The following is a 16,393-nucleotide window of genomic DNA, read 5'->3' on the forward strand; positions in this document are numbered from 1 at the left end:
CCCATGCAAAAACCTGCCCCCCCCCACTCACCTGAGGCTCATGGAGCCTCGTATGACCTCCACCCGCTTGAGGAAACCTCTCTGAGATTCCCCGATGCTATAAACTGTGCTTCTGGAAAATTAGAAGCACGTTTTCTGTTCCCTTTGGGAGTCTCAGAGAGACTTCCGTGGGGCCCTAGCGTCTCGTGCCTGGGGCTTTTGCCCCATCGGACCTTATGGTAGGTCCGCAACTGGTGCCACCTAGAAAATGTTCACGTGCCACTAGTGGCACATGTGCTGTGCGTTGGCCAACCCTGTTGTACATCAAGACTGGGTCATGTTCCAGGTGCACACTCTGTACAAAGCAAAGACCTCACCGTTGTGATCTGAAAGTGTGTACTAAACTGCACTCACTATTCCCCTGTGATTCTGCTTTGCAGAGTCAGGCTACAATCCTATATATACTTTCCTAGGAATAAGCCCCATTTGGAACAAATATTCTGAGTAGACACGCATAGAACTGTGCTCTCACTCGTCTCTTATGCTCATCTCTTTGAGAGTTTCCTGATAAACTTCCAAAGAACTAAGGGTTCCCTGGACAACAGTTTGAAGGTCACTGATCATATTTGAAAATATTGTGTGGTTGGTGTGTAATACTATTTAATTCCAGTATTGACAACTGATATGCAAATGCCATGAAAGTGTTAGTATTTAAGGGATATTGTTATGTTAATTAATATGAGCCTACTTCAGCTATGAACTCTACCCACATCAGAATAATGGAGAAATGCCAGCAAGCCTAAAGTGTTCAAATATTAATTCTGAGCTGAAAGTCTCACATTGAAAATTCCAATTTTGGTTTGACTTTCCTCATGCAACCCTCTGAATGCCAAAATTGGAATATTTATAAATATTTGACTTTCCTCTTTGAAAACAGGATGCCGAGAGCTCTACTACATAAGAAGTCATTGTCTCTTAACATCTGCATAGGTTCTTATTTGTTTAGCACATTTATATCTTACCCTACCTCCATGTGGCTCAGAAAACATGCTTGAGGTTACGCTGTTTTATCTTCACAAAACTCTCTGGCATGGCTTGAAAGGTTGGTTGGCAACCTTCAGTCTCGAAAGACTATGGTAGAAGCCTACAGCACCCGGTATTCCCAGGCGGTCTCCCATCCAAGTACTAACCAGGCCTGACCCTGCTTAGCTTCTGAGATCAGATGAGATCGGGCATATGTGGGGTACTTGTCCAAAGTCACCTATAGCCCCTAACTATAGCATCCTAACTAAATGCCTCTGCTGCAACTTGTGGGCAGCCAAAGATCATGCAGGGGTGAAGAGGGAAGTAAAAGAATGTTTCATTTACCCTCCACTGCTCCCCCATGGTCCCCAGTGGGTCTACTCAAACTTGCACCAGCTATTTAGCTAGTTTGAGTAAAGGCAAGGGGAGTGCGTCAAGGATGAAACAGGGGTTAGGATATCGGTAGAGATCTCCACACTGAGACCCACCTCTGACATGCCCCCCAACCAGCCTCCTTCCTGCCCTATTCTGCCTCCTCCCACCCAGTGGCAAACTTCCCCAGCCCTACGCCCAGGGCAAAGGTCCACGATGCTGCCCCCTGCGACATGCCACACCCCCTGCATGCAAAGCTGTCCCCCCCACTCACTGCAACAATACAGAGTCTTGCACAACTCCAGGACCAACTAGGGAAGCATTCTGAAGCTCACCCGGGGACTGTGTTGAGAGCTTCAGAGAGGCTTTCCACGCTGTCCTAGAGGCCCGCGAACCTAGCGCCCAGGGCATTTGCCCGTTCACAAAGCGCTAGGTCTGCTGCTGCCCTCTGCCCTATTCTGCCCATCCTCCATCCCCACCAGTGGCTTACCTGTACTGGCTGGCACGCTGGGATCTGGTGCTTTTCTTCTTGCTCTTGTGGCAGTGTATGGAAGATGGCCACCGACGTAGCCCACAGAGTGACACCGCCAGCCATTTTATTGCAGCAGAAAGCCTTTGCCATAACTGGCTCCGCATGCTGGTCCAGTCTTACTCCCAGGTAAATCAGGATAGGATTGCAGCCTCAGTAGAGTAGAGGTATGCTCTTCAGCCAGGAAGGTGGCAACATCACAACTAGAATTCAAGCTAGGTATAAAGGATTTTAGAATTGAACAAAGGACTCTCTGACCTTTCTGAGACTTCAGAGTTGAAGTATCATCTGACATTTTCAAAACTTTGCCTGCATTCTTCCTGCTGCACACAAGCCTCTCACGTAGTTCTGACTGCTGGTCTTCAAGCTAAGTATGGTACCTGTCATTGAAATTCCCAAGTTTCAGATCAACATGAACCCTTGTTTTTATATAGGGAAAAACATTTCCTAACATAGAATGTTATGAACTGGGTAGCACAGAATATGGAAGGCATATGTCAAAGAGGTTGCAATGAAGGGTTTTAAAGTGTGTTGCCTAGCAGCCAATCAAAAAACTTGTCAGAAATGCATTTTATGCTGGGATGTTGTATAACGAGACAGACACTTTCACTTTCCCCTTTTAGCATTAACCTTCTAAGCTAGAGGCTTGATGGGAGTGAGTAATGCATTGTATATAGCGATTAGCTTCCCAAGTGAGCTACATATACACACATTTGTATATTATTGCTTCTAGGATGGAATGGGCAATCTGAGAGTCACCAAAAAAGGAATTCGGCTCGAAGGTATATCTGAATTTCTACTTCCGTTGTATGTGAAAGAAATCCATTCCCGAAAGGTAGGTTTCAAGATCTGCTTTGCTTACACACATACGTAGGTTTAAGTGACTTTTAAAAGCAAAACCACTGGGTTTCCAGGACCCCTTTTAATTGAGATTTATGTCCTGTTCCAAATGAGAAGTCATTTGGATAGAACTGGCTAGGGAATGTAAAGGCTCCACTTGCCTGAAAGAATACTTTTCATTTGACTATATTCTCCAATATTACCCAGAGAAAAATCAGTGTGCTTGTTTTCGTTGCGTTTCAAGGGGGTTCCTCAAAGTGAAGAAAGAGGTGGCTGTAGGTGAAGACTGTAGGTGGCTGATGTATGCTATGGGCCAATAAATTACAGCATCTTCTCTTCAAAGTCTTCTCCTGCTACATCCTGTATCATAAGAACATAAGAACAGCCCCACTGGATCAGGCCATAGGCCCATCTAGTCCAGCTTCCTGTATCTCACAGTGGCCCACCAAATGCCCCAGGGAGCACACCAGATAACAAGAGACCTCATCCTGGTGCTCTCCCTTGCATCTGGCATTCTGACTTAACCCATTTCTAAAATCAGGAGGTTGCGCATACACATCATGGCTTGTACCCCATAATGGATTTTTCCTCCAGAAACTCGTCCAATCCCCTTTTAAAGGCGTCTAGGCTAGACGCCAGCACCACATCCTGTGGCAAGGATTTCCACAGACCGACCACACGCTGAGTAAAGAAATATTTTCTTTTGTCTGTCCTAACCCGCCCAACACTCAATTTTAGTGGATATCCCCTGGTTCTGGTATTATGTGAGCATGTAAAGAGCATCTCCCTATCCACTCTGTCCATCCCCTGCATAATTTTGTATGTCTCAATCATGTCCCCCCTCAAGCGTCTCTTTTCTAGGCTGAAGAGGCCCAAACGCCGTAGCCTTTCCTCATAAGGAAGGTGCCCCAGCCCCGTAATCATCTTAGTCGCTCTCTTTTGCACCTTTTCCATTTCCACTATGTCTTTTTTGAGATGCGGCGACCAGAACTGGACACAATACTCCAGGTGTGGCCTTACCATCGATTTGTACAACGGCATTATAATACTAGCCGTTTTGTTCTCAATACCCTTCCTAATGATCCCAAGCATAGAATTGGCCTTCTTCACTGCCGCCGCACATTGGGTCGACACTTTCATCGACCTGTCCACCACCAACCCAAGATCTCTCTCCTGATCTGTCACAGACAGCTCAGAACCCATCAGCCTATATCTAAAGTTTTGATTTTTTGCCCCAATGTGCATGACTTTACACTTACTGACATTGAAGCGCATCTGCCATTTTGCTGCCCTTTCTGTCAGTCTGGAGAGATCCTTCTGGAACTCCTCACAATCACTTCTGGTCTTCACCACTCGGAAAAGTTTGGTGTCGTCTGCAAACGTAGCCACTTCCTAAATGTATCCTACTACATTTCTCCAACTTCAGTGTTTTCTCCTACTATATTGAAAACACAGACTTCTAAACAGGCTTTGTAATATATATATAAAGAATTTCATCCAAATTTCACTCCTGAATGCTATAGATACCAAAACTCATACTGTAGTAGCTCTTGGGTTATATGTGGTAACAAGATAATAAAATCAAGTTAATTACAGTATTTATTCAAGGAATCGTAAAAGCTAGTGCTCCAGCAGAAAGCTACATGGGTCTGGCAGATATGCATCAGTATTAGAATGTAAGAAGAGCCCTGCTGGATCAGGCCAAAGGCCCATCTAATCCAACTTCCTGAATCTCACAGTGGCCCACTGAATGCTTCAGGGAACACATAAGACAACAAGACTCAACCTGTGTCCTGATGCCCTCCCCTACATCTGGCATTCTGAGGTAGCCTACTTCTAAAATCAGGAGGTTGCATGTACCTATCATGACTTGTCACCCGTGATGGACTTTTTCTTCAGATATTTGTCCAATCCCTTCTTAAAGGCACTGGGAGGATACCACTAGGTATCAACACTGGTTATTCCACACTGGGAAGATACCGAATGCACAGCCGCATCTAATAGACATGACAGAGATGATCAGTACATTTGGAACATAGGCTTGGCCTATGGGTGGCTGTTGTATGAACTCTTGCATTAATGGCATAGCAAGTACCATCCTTCTTATAGGTATAACCTAGAAGATTAGTCTGTCTTTGGAAGGAAATACTTGATGCCATGTTGGATGAATGCAGCATTCAGATCATCCCAATTCAATTGAGAAATTTTATATGGCCTGGTTACTCGATTTCAGTATTACTCTGCCTGATCATAGCCATATTAATTGGGAAGTAAGTTCCATTCACAACTGTGAATTTGCTTCTTTCTGAGAATGTACTTAGAGGCCATAATTCATTACAGACGAAAAGCACAATCCTATCTAAATCCCTGTGCGGTGGCTCCAGTGTGCCTACTGCTGTATTCCATGGGGGAATTTTTGGCTGCTGCTGGTCTCCTTGGGGTAAGGGGACATTTGTCAAAATTAGTCAACTTGGACCTGCATCAGCAATATCACTGATGTGAGTCCTCTATGCAGGCTGATCAGGCCTAGGAAGGGGGTTTGGATGTGGCATGCACTGGCGCTGCTGATCCCACCCCCTTCCCAGGTCCAATCGGCCCATCCTGTGACCCATCTCCTTCCAGCTCCACCCCTTCCAGCCCTCTCCAGCCTTCCCCCCCCCCCTGCCAGCCCTACACTGGACTTACCTGCACTGGCAGGTATCCCAATGTGTGCAGGAAAGCCCTGGCCTTTCCATCTTTGTATCTGGGCCTTGTCCTGCCACAAAGCACTTTATAGCACTTTTGCAACAGTGTGCACTGACAGAATGTGAGTTCCACCAGTGCAGCACTTAGATAGAATTGGGCTGTAAGGCTGCAGTCTTATTCCCACTGGCCTGTAAGGGAGCACCGCTGAACACACTGGAACCGACTTCCAGTTAATCCTGCATGGGATAGCATTGTTAAAGAAGTTTTCAGCCAGCTTAAACATTCATCAGATTGTGGCATTAGTGTGTGGCAGAGAATAGTGCACCCATGACCCATTACATTATAGTTTAATATCTAAGGGCACAATCCAAACCTGTGCTGGAGCAGGCAAGCCAGGAGGCTTGCGCTGCATCCAACACAGGTTCGTTGGCTGCAGCGGCTCAGCCAGAGGGAAGGGGCCGCTCTTCCCCTTATCCCTGGGTAAGGGCTGCTTGCCCCCAATGGGTCTCCTTGGACCTGCGCCACCTCTGAAGGTGGCACAAGTCCGAGGAGAGCGGAGCGGCTTGAAGCAGGGACCGGGGTTGGGATCCGGCATAACTGCCCCAGGCTCCCTGTGTGCCCGCCCCTGGGGCCGCCCATCACCTGCCCTCCCCCGCCCAGAAACGCCCTCCTCCACATACCCCACGTCTACCTTTGCCGCTTGAGTCAGCGCAGGTGCGCTGACACAAGCAACAGCAAGGAAGCTGCTGTGGAGGCTTCTGCCAGCCTCCACACATCGGCGCATCTGGCTTCCTCCCACAGAGGTGCAAACGTGCTTTGCGGCACATTTGCGACCCTCCTGGGGGACTTATGCCGGTTTATGTGGCGGTTAGGATTGCGCCCAAATTGTGTTAAGTTAGGCCATTGTTAAATTTTTTAAAAAATCATTCAGATCACGACACTAAATTCTACAGAGCAGGACAACTTATTTCAGTTCAGTCATGTGGGAATGAAGTCCTTAAAAATATATTTTTAGATCTGCTTCTCTCAGTCCCTGCACTTTCTCTAGCATACCCATGCTAACCGGTAATCAAAGAGCGATGCTAAAATGTTTGGAGTCAATGGACTGTAGAGAATTTTGATGCTGTGGAACTGTTCCAAAGTTGTTAGGAAGGAATTGCTGTTTAAATACTTGCCTGCATTAGGAAAGCTGCAATATGCACTGCTTCTAGTTAATTGTATAATGTCACCCCCCCCCCCCATCCAACCATGTTTAGAAGTATACAACTTCCTAATTTGGGGGCGCAATTTATAATACCATTTTGTGGGGAGCTAACCCTATTTCCTGTCCCAGTGTCTATTTCCTGCTCCAGTGGTACAGCCACATCCTAAGTTCTGTTTCTTGGCTGTGCCCGAATAAGAAAGAATGTTTGGAGCAAACATCAGGATAGATGGGTTGTCTTTTACAACCTTTTCCTTCCCATCCCTCCTCCCTTGAATCCCCAATTCCTGTGACCCAAAACATTAACCTGGTTTTCTTTCACACACTCTTCCACAGCCCTTCTTTTGGACTCTCCCCTCCCCAGTATTTCACTGGTCCCACTCTACCATTCAGTCACTCTGGCTCTTCTTCACTCTTCCCCCTAAAAACCAAGCTAAGAAAGATACCTATTGCATTGTTGTTCAGAAAGAATAATTACTAGCATGCAATGGAGGGCCCCATTCATATCAGGACTATGGTGGAAAAAAGCCCCTTCTCTCCACCCTGTTCTTAATACAGATGACATGCTATTTGTTATAGAAAAATCAAGCATTCAAGTTCCAGTCGTACAAGCTGTTATAAGAACATAAGAACAGCCCCACTGGATCAGGCCATAGGCCCATCCAGCCCAGCTTCCTGTATCTCACAGCGGCCCACCAAATGCCCCAGGCAGCACACAAGACAACAAGAGACCTACATCCTAGTGCCCTCCCTTGCATCTGGCATTCTGACATAGCCCATTTCTTTATCATCTAGTTTGGTCCTTTGCTTGCCATAGGAATGGATGTCCATTCAGTTATATAGCAGAAAGTGAAGAAATGCACTCAGTAGCACTGTTAAGGCAGGAAAGACTGTGGTTCTTCATGATCTTGCTTTGAACTGGCACTGCCATCCTTGGACCAGCTTAGAGTGTCGCAAATGTGCCGTGAGGCACATATGCAGCCACTTGTGAGCCAACTAGGACTGGCACAGGTACATTTGTACTGGGAGGCACAGGTGGTGGAGGGTGGTTTGGAGGCTGGGGGGGGTTGGGGAGGGTGGAATGGAGGGAGGATCAGGCCCGGGAGGGGGTGGAGTTGACAGTGGCAGCATATGCTGCATCCTAACTACCTTCCCTGGCCAGACAGCCCTTCATGGGGCTTCCTGGATTTGCACCAGCTATACAGCTGGCATGGATTCAAAAATCCCCATGAGGTGACTGGGGCTTGACCTAGGGTAAGGGGAAATATATCCCCATATCCCAAGGAGACCTCCAGCCACCTCCTAAGCTGCATTGGACACAGAGGATGTGACCTGCCAGTGCAGCTTAGGATTGGGCTGCTCAACTGTGCGATTGTTATATATCGTCATGCACAATTCACTCTCTCTTTCTCTCCCCCTCCCTCTGTGTGTGTGTTGAATGCTAGCATTTTATTGAAACCTTAATAAATAGATAATGGCTAATGATGCTCTCTGCTCACAGTTGGTTTGATATTCATTATTAATTTTGACCGTGTGAAAAGAAACCGTTAGAACATTGACGCTTATAACAGGAGCAGCTAATTAAGCATAATCTTTAAGTAAATCGTCAGTAATGAGGTCACTTGAGTGTATTCAGAAAATGCAAATACCTTAACTCTGATGTAGTACTTGACACAATCAAAAGTTTGTAGTTACATAAATGACCTCTATATAATTTATTTGATTTTATAGTCACATAAATGAACCTTGATATAATTAGTTATTTTTTTACAAAAAGGAAAATGCATTTTAATTGAATGGAACCCCATGAGTGTGAATCAAAGTAGAAATTCAGTTACTCCTTAACCATATATATATATATATATATATATAGAGAGAGAGAGAGAGAGAGAGAGAGAGAGAGCTGGAGCACAGAGAGTCAAAGAAGGGAAAAGAACTGTGGGCTGTTGGTCAAAAGTTGTGTGGAGCAGTGAAGAGGCCTGTTTAAAAACACAGTGATAGAAAACCTATCAAAAGTTGTTTACAGGTTAAAATATGTTGCTGCCTCTCTGGGAGAGTGAGTGGACACTTTTGTACTAAACCAGAGGTTTTCAATCAGTGTGCCATGGCACATTGATGTGCTGTGAAAAGTCTATAGGTGTTCAATGGAAGTTTGGAGCACAGCAGTGAAAAACACTTCTGGGTTCCCCAATTCTGTTTCTAGGGCAACTGACTGTGGTAGCGAATTGTCTGTCCCTCTTCCTCCACTGGCAGAGACCAAGCAGAGTCTCTTGGAACCAGAAAGACTCTACCTGGTCTCTGCCAGCAGAGGAAGAGGGACAAACAATTTATTACCACAGACAATTGTCCTAGAAACAGAGCTGCAGGTTCTGGACAGGTCTCCCAAAAGCTGGAAGTGACATCACAGGAGGAGAAGACCCGAGAGGAGACCATAGAGGTCAGTGAGCCATAAGAAGAAAAGCACTGAAATTAGTTGTACTAAAAGAAGAGTGAGTCTACTTTGTCCCCTCTCACCTCTGGATAGCCAAGAAAGCTGCTGAAGGACACTGTCTTCCTTCAGTAGAGCTAAGGGAGGAAGGTGTCCACCCCATCCTGCACGGAAAAAGAGAAAAGGAGGGGGGCCGAATGGACAAAACTCTCTTAGTAATGTGAAGGGAAGAAAGCATCTGTCCACGCTTTCTTTCCTGATGAGGAAAGAAAGTGACCTCCCCACCTAGTTTTTCCAGCTCTGGGAGGAGGGAGTTAGGGGTGCGCATGTTTACATGTATACCTGATCAGAATAGAGCATGCCATAGGAGGTCCAGTTCACAGCCCTGAACAAATGAATCCTGAGCTGCAATTTTTTTTAAAAGAGAACATATACATAGCCAGTGATGGGTGCTATTTACACTTTTTTTTCTTTTAAAAACAGTGGACCACTCTGTGTTCAACATAATGTGTTTTATTTATGTGTTGCTTGTCAGAGGGTCATAGGCTCAATTTTTAGAGTTGTTCAGAGCAGCCTTTACTGCCTCAATATGTATTGAAGTCAGAATTCATTTAAAGCCAGTTACCTTTAACCCTGGTGCTTTGGATAACTGATTTTTTAAAAATTAAAAATGTACAATGTGAAATAAGTCACACCAATCCTTTTTTTAATATGTTGCAAAAATTATTTTGTATAAACAACTATTGCATATCATTAGCAACCAAATCCTTTGAAATACTCCATATTTGTGCAGTTGTTTTCTGTAAACATGAGTCAGTCACTCAGAAGTAAAAAAAAAAAAAAAAAGGCACTTAATTATGGTTTAATTTACAATTGATCCTGGTGAGTTTAGAAATTGAAAGTTTTAAAATTGCTGCCCTGAGGGCTGATTAATATGTTCCTACAGTGTCATGCAAGCCACTTCTCTTTTGCTTTTTTTTCCCCTGTGGAGTTCCAGTAACACATAGGTAAAACAACCACACAGGCAAACCTGCTGGTATGATCCTTTGCCACGCAAATATCACCTGGTCCTTCACTGGATAGATTCATAGTGCAATCCTAAACTGTGTAGCGCAGAGGGGCCATGTGGCCTCCACTGTATCCAGCGCAGCTTAGGAGCAGATTGGAGATCTCCTTAGGGTAAGGGATATTTTTCCCCTTACCTCAAGTAACACTTCAGCCTGCCCAGTGGAGCTGCTTGGATCGGTGCCAGCTATTTAGCTAACATAAGTCTGAACAGTCTCTTGAAAGACATTCAGACATCGGAGGGAGGATAAGGTAGGGCAGAGACCTACTCCACTGAGCCAGCTTCCCCCTCATGCCTGATCCCCCTGTTCTGCCTCCCCCCAACCAGAAATGCTCCCTTCCCACCTCTATTCCACCCTTACGCAGCCCCTCCACCACCCAGTGCATCTCTTACCTCTCCCAGCAGCCAATACTCTAGATGCAGTGTCGGCAGGGTAGTGCAGGCCTCCCCACAAGCACTGCTTACTCTCTCAAATGTGTTTGACGGCATGTTTGCAACACTCTTATGATCACATACTTTTCTATATGGTTCTTACTCTTTTGGAATTGCAGCATGGTAAATTCCCAAGTATTTTTTGCCCCTTTGTGTTTTCTTCTTTTTTAATTTTGTGATTCCAGAACAGCTTTTCTTTTTTCAAGCTTGCATTTTCTGCTGTGAGATTAGAACATCTTAATCAAAACAGCTTTTTTGTTAATCCACATTTGTACCAGTAGGCAGTTTGCTAATTATTTTGTAGGCAAGTAAATTTAGTGAATTAGTCTGCAAGGCTGGACTGTTCATTTTCCGGTGCCCTTCTATGCAATAATTCATTCAGACCAGTGCAGTGCTTTTTTTGTGGAAAAAAAGGTGCAGGAACTCACAACTTGTTAATCTTTTATTTATTTATTTTTAAACCATTTTTTATTGGAGAAATAAAATATTTCTTATGTGCTTCCCCCCTAAAGATGAACTTACTTCTGAGTAGACATGCATAGGATTGGGCTGTCAATCTCCACATCCCCTTCCCCCTAGCTACGTTTCCTACACATGGGGAAAAAATACTGTACAGGTGCACTTGTAGTGTGGCACTACTTTGAGGAGAGGAAGCAGTGAATGGATTCCGAAAAATGGCTTACATGAGTTCCATGTAGTAAAATTACTCTAAGTAACTGTGGGAGTAAGAACAAAAAAGGAATTCTTACACGAGAGGGGTCCTTAGGTGCACATAGAAACAGCTACTTTTGCAAACAAGCGATTAAATATGGTTTAATTCAGGTATCAGAATACTCTGTATGTTTGGGAAGGCGCTTGGCATGCAATTGTATGTTCTCTGCTGCGCTGAACAGCCACTTTGCATTGCTGGAGAGGAGCTGCAAACGCTGGCTGGCGGAGGGCATGCTTGTGGGGGAAGGACGAGGAAGATCTCTGGCAAGGCTGGACAGCATGTTGTACACATGTAGAATCCCTTTTCACCTGCCCTTAGCATGTGAAAACAGGTGCAGATATATATCTCTGCCAGGATTAAGAGCCCAATCCTAGGTATGTCTACTCTGAAGTAAGTCTCGTTCTAGTCAATGGAGCTTACTCCCAGGAAAGTGCCTAGGATTGCAGCCTAAGAGCCCAATCCTATGCATGTCTACTCAGAAGTCCACTTTAGTGAATGGGGCTTACTGTGGATAGGATGGCAGCCTTAGAGTCCAATCCTGTGCCTGTCTACTCTGCCTCTGTTTTGCTCCCCCCTCCTGGAATGCCTCCGAAGGGGAGGGGCCCCTGCAAAAAGGTGCCGGAACTCCGTCCCCCCGCATTCCATTAGAAAAAAAACCCTGGACCAGTGTTTCTCAAACTATGGGTCGGGACCCACTAGGTGGGCTGCGAGCCAATTTCAGGTGTTTCCCCATTCATTTCAATATTTTGTTTTTAATATATTAGACTTGATGCTATCATGGCACATGACTGCATTTGGGGAAATGTTACAGACCTGTACTTTTAACAAGCTACTATATCTATTCTTTTAACAATGATAGTAAATGGAACTTACTCCTGAGTAAGTGTGGGTTAGGATTGTAGCCTAGTTTTGTTAAAAAAAATTTCCTGCTTGATGATGGCACTTCTGGTCATGACATCACTTCTGGTGGGTCCCGACAGATTCTCATTTTAAAAAGTGGGTCCCAGTGCTAAAAGTGTGAGAACCACTGATTCAGACTATTTAACTAAATTTTCTGTTCAGGCAAACAAATGCAATTATATTTACCTGAGCTGCGGAGATGGTTTTGACTGTTAAACTTCCCTTTGAGAGATGGATGCTGCCTAAGCAACGATTTACGTGTAACAGCCCAATCCTGAGCTGCCATGGTATCATGTGTGCCCCAGGCAGCCACTGCAGTCTCCTCGAGAGAAGGGGACTTTTGTCCCCTTCCCCCAGGTATGGGAAGTAGCCCCACAACGGTGCTACTCCATTTTGCGGCAGCTCTTGAGTGGCCTGACATGAGGCTCAGAATCTGGTGGAGCTTCCGGGTGGTGGAACGCAGGCCCTGTGCCAGACCTGGCCCAGCGTGGGCTCGCAGTGGGCTAGCTCCAGTGCTGAACCCACTGCAACTGTTACCTTGCACATGTCCAATCTTGGAAGCTAAGCAGAGTCAGACCTGGTTAGTACTTGGATGGGAGACCGCCTGGGAATACCGGGTGCTGTAGGCTTATACCATAGTCTTTCAAGACTGAAGGTTGCCAACCAAGGGCTCATAAACGTGCCTTATGTCTCAGGTCTCAGGTGCGGGCCCTAAGTCAGCAGGCTAAGAAATCTTCATGCGATGTGTGGAGCTTGTTGAGGTGAGTGAAGAAATGGAGAAGCTCATGCAATCTTTGGGCTGGATGAAAAGTTTCCCATCTTCCTCCAGGACATGGGAGGATGGAGTCTTCCTCCAGCAGAAGGATTCCTTCCTTAGCAGAAGAGACCTATTGGCATGAATGTGGAAGAGTATCAGTCAGAAATAACTTAGCTCTTCATGCTCATGGGTTTCATCTATGACAGATTGTTCATCTAAATTTTTTAAAATGTGAAATTAGGGGAGTGACCATGGTTATTGCTGTCATTCATTCTTGCCAGATTTTCTTCCACCACACTTCTTTAACCGATTCTACCCACCTGGAACTTCGTGCAATATTTTCCAGGCTACTAGATGTATTCTGAGCCTGGTACTTGTTCTAGTGAAAAGAAAATATATTGTGAGCATTTTGTACAGCAGCCTCCTATTATTAGAAGTCTGTGAACTTTAAGATGCTTCAGTCTGCATTAAGGTTGTGTTTGGCTCCTTACATGCAATGCATTAGAATGATGTTACTTTGAAAGTCCCGTTTATCCAAAAGGATCACAGTGCTGTATGTTTTGAATCCCAATCGCCTGGGAAAGCAGCAAATAAAAGCAACAGCCCCCCCTCCAAAAAAAATAAAAACAAAGCAAACCCCCATTTAACTCATGTGAATGAAACAATTGGGCTTAGGGTCAAACTATAGGTTAAACAGAATGCATAACATGGGACCATCTCTTTTTGATTTTATATTGTGGTGAAGAAATAAAACAGGATGGAACCCTTGCAGGAGGATAGGGAGACTTATGGTCTGTACAGAGGGTCCTATTTATCCATGTGTTTGGAACCCATGGATTGACCCAATGCAGGTTCTGAACTTGTGTCTAGTGGGCCCACAGAGAACTTCCAGAAGTGCCCAGCCTCCCTGCACTTCAGAACCTTTTTGAACGCAATCAGAAGGCACTTCCATTCACATTCAGTGGTCCTCTGTCGTCTCACCCCCATGGATCTCAGTATCTGCAGGTTTGGTATCCACAAGGATTCTGATCCCCCCAATACCGAGGTCCAACCTGTACTCCACTGTAATTCTGATCTCAGTTGTCCCCTATATGTATGTGTGTGCACATACGCACACGTGCACACATGCTTGAGTGTATGTACGTGTGTGTGTACATATGTAAAGCTTCCATTTGTTTTCAAAGGACTTTTTTTTCTGCATACACATTGCAGATTCCCAATCACTGTTAAACCAAAAGCTCATCACTCCATGTCATGCGCATAATGTTTACTTGGTCTCTTGGAGTTGCCACCCAGCCTGTGATGACTTCTAAAACATGATCTCCTTCATTAGTTGCATGCACGTTTTACACTGCCAACTCTTTGCACTGAACTTGAGGTTAAAGAAAACAAACAGTTGGGTGGAAGGAGCAATTGTCACACCTCGGTTCAGTTGTGAAATCACTGTGCTAAAAAAAAATGCACTGTGCAATGACAGTTCCCCACAATACTAAAAAGGGATCCGCTAGGCAGATTGCAACTTCCAAAGCTCATGTATCCACATATGCTCGTCCGTCCTTCTGTGCAGAGTTTTGGAGCAGATGGTCTTAACACTGTCAGGTACATCACGGATGCTTGCATGAGACCAAAAAAGCATTTCTGTTGAACCTAATAGACAAAGGCAAAAAAAAGCTGTTCAAACGAGAGGTTGGTTTTAGATTTCCTATCAGTCACAAGGAAGCATCTAGCCTCAAAGCAGAACCAGTCACTCCTCCTTCCAACACAGAGGCCTGGGATGTCACTCTAGTGGAAAACCTTACCCATCAAATATGAACCTCTCAAGGTCGGGTTGAAAAAAAAAGAAGGCCTTTGAAACCTGGCTATCTTTTCTAACGCTCTTCAAAAACATTTCATCCCACTTCAGGCCTTTGCAGTACAAATTCCTTTTCACACAGCAGAGTGATTGTGTTCAGTACAATGCTGTTAACCGAGCACAGCACCCTGAAACTGTTGTTATTTTTTGATATTTTTTTTTTGGGGGGGGTGGGTTTTTCATTTGTTTTGTTGGTGTTTTGCTGGAAAGGTTGCTTTGAACCTTCCTAACAAAGGTACTTTGTCAGTTTCACCTGGGTAAAGCGCTCATTGTAACTACTTGTATGGGAAACGGTCTGAAGGAAAGAACAGAGGCTTGTTTTGATTCATTAGTGCTCCTTCCAGTTGCTGAACTCCTCTGTTTATGACCTTCGTCATTGCCTTGAAGAATTTTCATGCTGAGAGGAAGATACTTATAAGTAAGTGGGGGAATGAGTTCCTTCTGTGTCTTCTTCTTTTTTTGGGGGGGGGGGTAGGTTATGCTTACCATCATGGTTTGTTGATTTATATAAAGTGCTTTGTCCATAATAGTCAATGAAAAAATAAAGTGAAAATAAGAATAGAAACAGATAAAGAGAGGACAGGCAAGGCCAATGGCTCTTGTTCTGCTCCAGTTTAAGGCTCTTGGAGCCAAATAGTACAATCACAACAGCACGACCCTGTCTCTATCCTTACTCAGAAGTAGGCCCATCAGATTTGCTTTCCAAGTAGGTATATTTAGGATTGTCCTTGAAATTCCATATACCTCCATTTTTATTTTATTTTTTGCTTAATAAGAATAAGTGTCTTTCAAGGAGAACACAGGTTGCAGTTGAGTAATGAAATCCAATAACTTTGTTTAGTTTTTAGCAAATCTTAGCAAATATTTAATAATTTAAAATAATATTTTAGCAAATTTTGGCAACTGAGTGACCCTCCCCCCCAAAAAAAAATCAAAGAAAGGTAAGTTTTAAGAAACTACCATAAGAACATAAGAACAGCCCCACTGGATCAGGCCATAGGCCCATCTAGTCCAGCTTCCTGTATCTCACAGCGGCCCACCAAATGCCCCAGGGAGCACACCAGATAACAAGAGACCTCATCCTGGTGCTCTCCCCTACATCTGGCATTCTGACTTAACCCATTCCTAAAATCAGGAGGTTGCGCATACACATCATGGCTTGTACCCCATAATGGATTTTTCCTCCAGAAACTCGTCCAATCCCTTTTTAAAGGCGTCTAGGCTAGACGCCAGCACCACATCCTGTGGCAAGGAGTTCCACAGACCGACCACGCGCTGAGTAAAGAAATATTTTCTTTTGTCTGTCCTAACCCGCCCAACACTCAATTTTAGTGGATGTCCCCTGGTTCTGGTATTATGTGAGAGTGTAAAGAGCATCTCCCTATCCACTCTGTCCATCCCCTGCATAATTTTGTATGTCTCAATCATGTCCCCCCTCAAGCGTCTCTTTTCTAGGCTGAAGAGGCCCAAACGCCGTAGCCTTTCCTCATAAGGAAGGTGCCCCAGCCCCGTAATCATCTTAGTCACTCTCTTTTGCACCTTTTCCATTTCCACTATGTCTTTTTTGAGATGCGGCGACCAGAACTGGACACAATACTCCAGGTGTGGCCTTACCAT

The 16,393-nt window shown here is 44.8% G+C and overlaps 1 protein-coding gene and 1 pseudogene across 3 annotated transcripts in view; one reads left to right on the plus strand and one right to left on the minus strand.

Annotated features, from left to right (window-relative positions):
* Window positions 1-16,393, plus strand: part of SGCZ (sarcoglycan zeta) — a 242,778-nt gene that overhangs the window by 83,603 nt on the left and 142,782 nt on the right. For 2 of the 3 annotated variants that reach the window (XM_066632447.1, XM_066632449.1), the window contains exon 2: window positions 2,637-2,738. The exons of the other annotated variant lie outside the window; for it this stretch is intronic. In XM_066632447.1, the coding sequence (XP_066488544.1) occupies window positions 2,637-2,738 (102 nt within the window). The remainder of the gene's footprint in view (window positions 1-2,636; window positions 2,739-16,393) is intronic. 3 annotated transcript variants of the gene reach the window in all.
* On the minus strand, window positions 1,121-1,238 carry LOC136656714 (5S ribosomal RNA; annotated as a pseudogene).

This window comes from Tiliqua scincoides, chromosome 6 (genome assembly GCF_035046505.1).
Source record: "Tiliqua scincoides isolate rTilSci1 chromosome 6, rTilSci1.hap2, whole genome shotgun sequence".
NCBI lineage: Eukaryota > Metazoa > Chordata > Lepidosauria > Squamata > Scincidae > Tiliqua > Tiliqua scincoides.